We start from the raw sequence: 869 nt of genomic DNA on the forward strand, positions 1-869 counted from the left end.
TCTGTGACACGCATGCTTCTTGAACCCACACGATCCTTGTCCTTGGGACTTTTGCACTAGCTGTCCTCTCCACCTAGCCTGCTTTTCCCCGTTGCCAGGTAACGCCACACTCCCATGCCACCATCCATGACTTCTCTTCCTAGAATTTAGACTTCTTAGAATGTCTTATGTATATAAGCTTTGCCCTCCCCAAATAAAACGTTAGCTTTTTGAAGGCCTGTCTTGCTCAGTGGGGGACCCACTATAGAGCCAGCCACAGTCACTCTATGAGCATTGGTTGAGTGAATGAATAATTCACCTTCCCCGCCCCCACTGTGTTCATAAAGAACCTTAATCCGGGGCCTTAAAAAAAAAAAAAAAAAAAAAAAAAGATGGGCAGAAGTCAGACAGAGATCGTGAAGGTGTTCCGAACCCTCGCGCTCCGTGGGCCCAGGAGAGAAAAAGTGGAAGAGCGCGCCTGCGCACACGCTCCGCTACCGCCCCATCCCTCTTCGGCCGCGGGCTGGCGCTGGGCGCATGCTCCCTGGCAGCGCGGTCCTCCTTGCCGCTCTAGCCGCCCTTCTCGCTGCTCTGCCGGGAGGCGGGCGCGGGGGTCCCTCCAAGATGGCGGCGCAGAGGAGGAGCCTGCTGCAGAGTGTGAGGATCCGACCCGTTGTCCGGGCTCGGGGTTGGGAGCCCAGGGGGGCTGTCGGGTGCAGGAGCGGCACCCTCTCCGCCTTTGTACCGCCTCCCTCTCCGAGGCGGGGTGTGACCGCCGCCCTCCCCTGTCCCCGGGCTGGCCGCCACATCCAGAGGCCCGGGTCGCGTGCCGCGCGCGAGACCTGCGGCGGGTTCGGCCCCGCGAAGCCCGCGCGTGCGCGCTGCCGGCC

General features: G+C 61.1%; 1 protein-coding gene across 1 annotated transcript in view; it reads left to right on the forward strand.

The window, feature by feature from the left end:
• The first annotated feature begins 603 nt into the window (after window positions 1-603).
• Window positions 604-869, forward strand: part of TAB1 (TGF-beta activated kinase 1/MAP3K7 binding protein 1) — a 30,126-nt gene continuing 29,860 nt past the window's right edge. Inside the window, exon 1 of the mRNA XM_008583410.1 lies at window positions 604-636. Within this exon, the coding sequence (XP_008581632.1) occupies window positions 604-636 (33 nt within the window). The remainder of the gene's footprint in view (window positions 637-869) is intronic.

This window comes from Galeopterus variegatus, unplaced genomic scaffold (genome assembly GCF_000696425.1).
Source record: "Galeopterus variegatus unplaced genomic scaffold, G_variegatus-3.0.2 Scaffold2902, whole genome shotgun sequence".
NCBI classification, from domain to species: domain Eukaryota; kingdom Metazoa; phylum Chordata; class Mammalia; order Dermoptera; family Cynocephalidae; genus Galeopterus; species Galeopterus variegatus.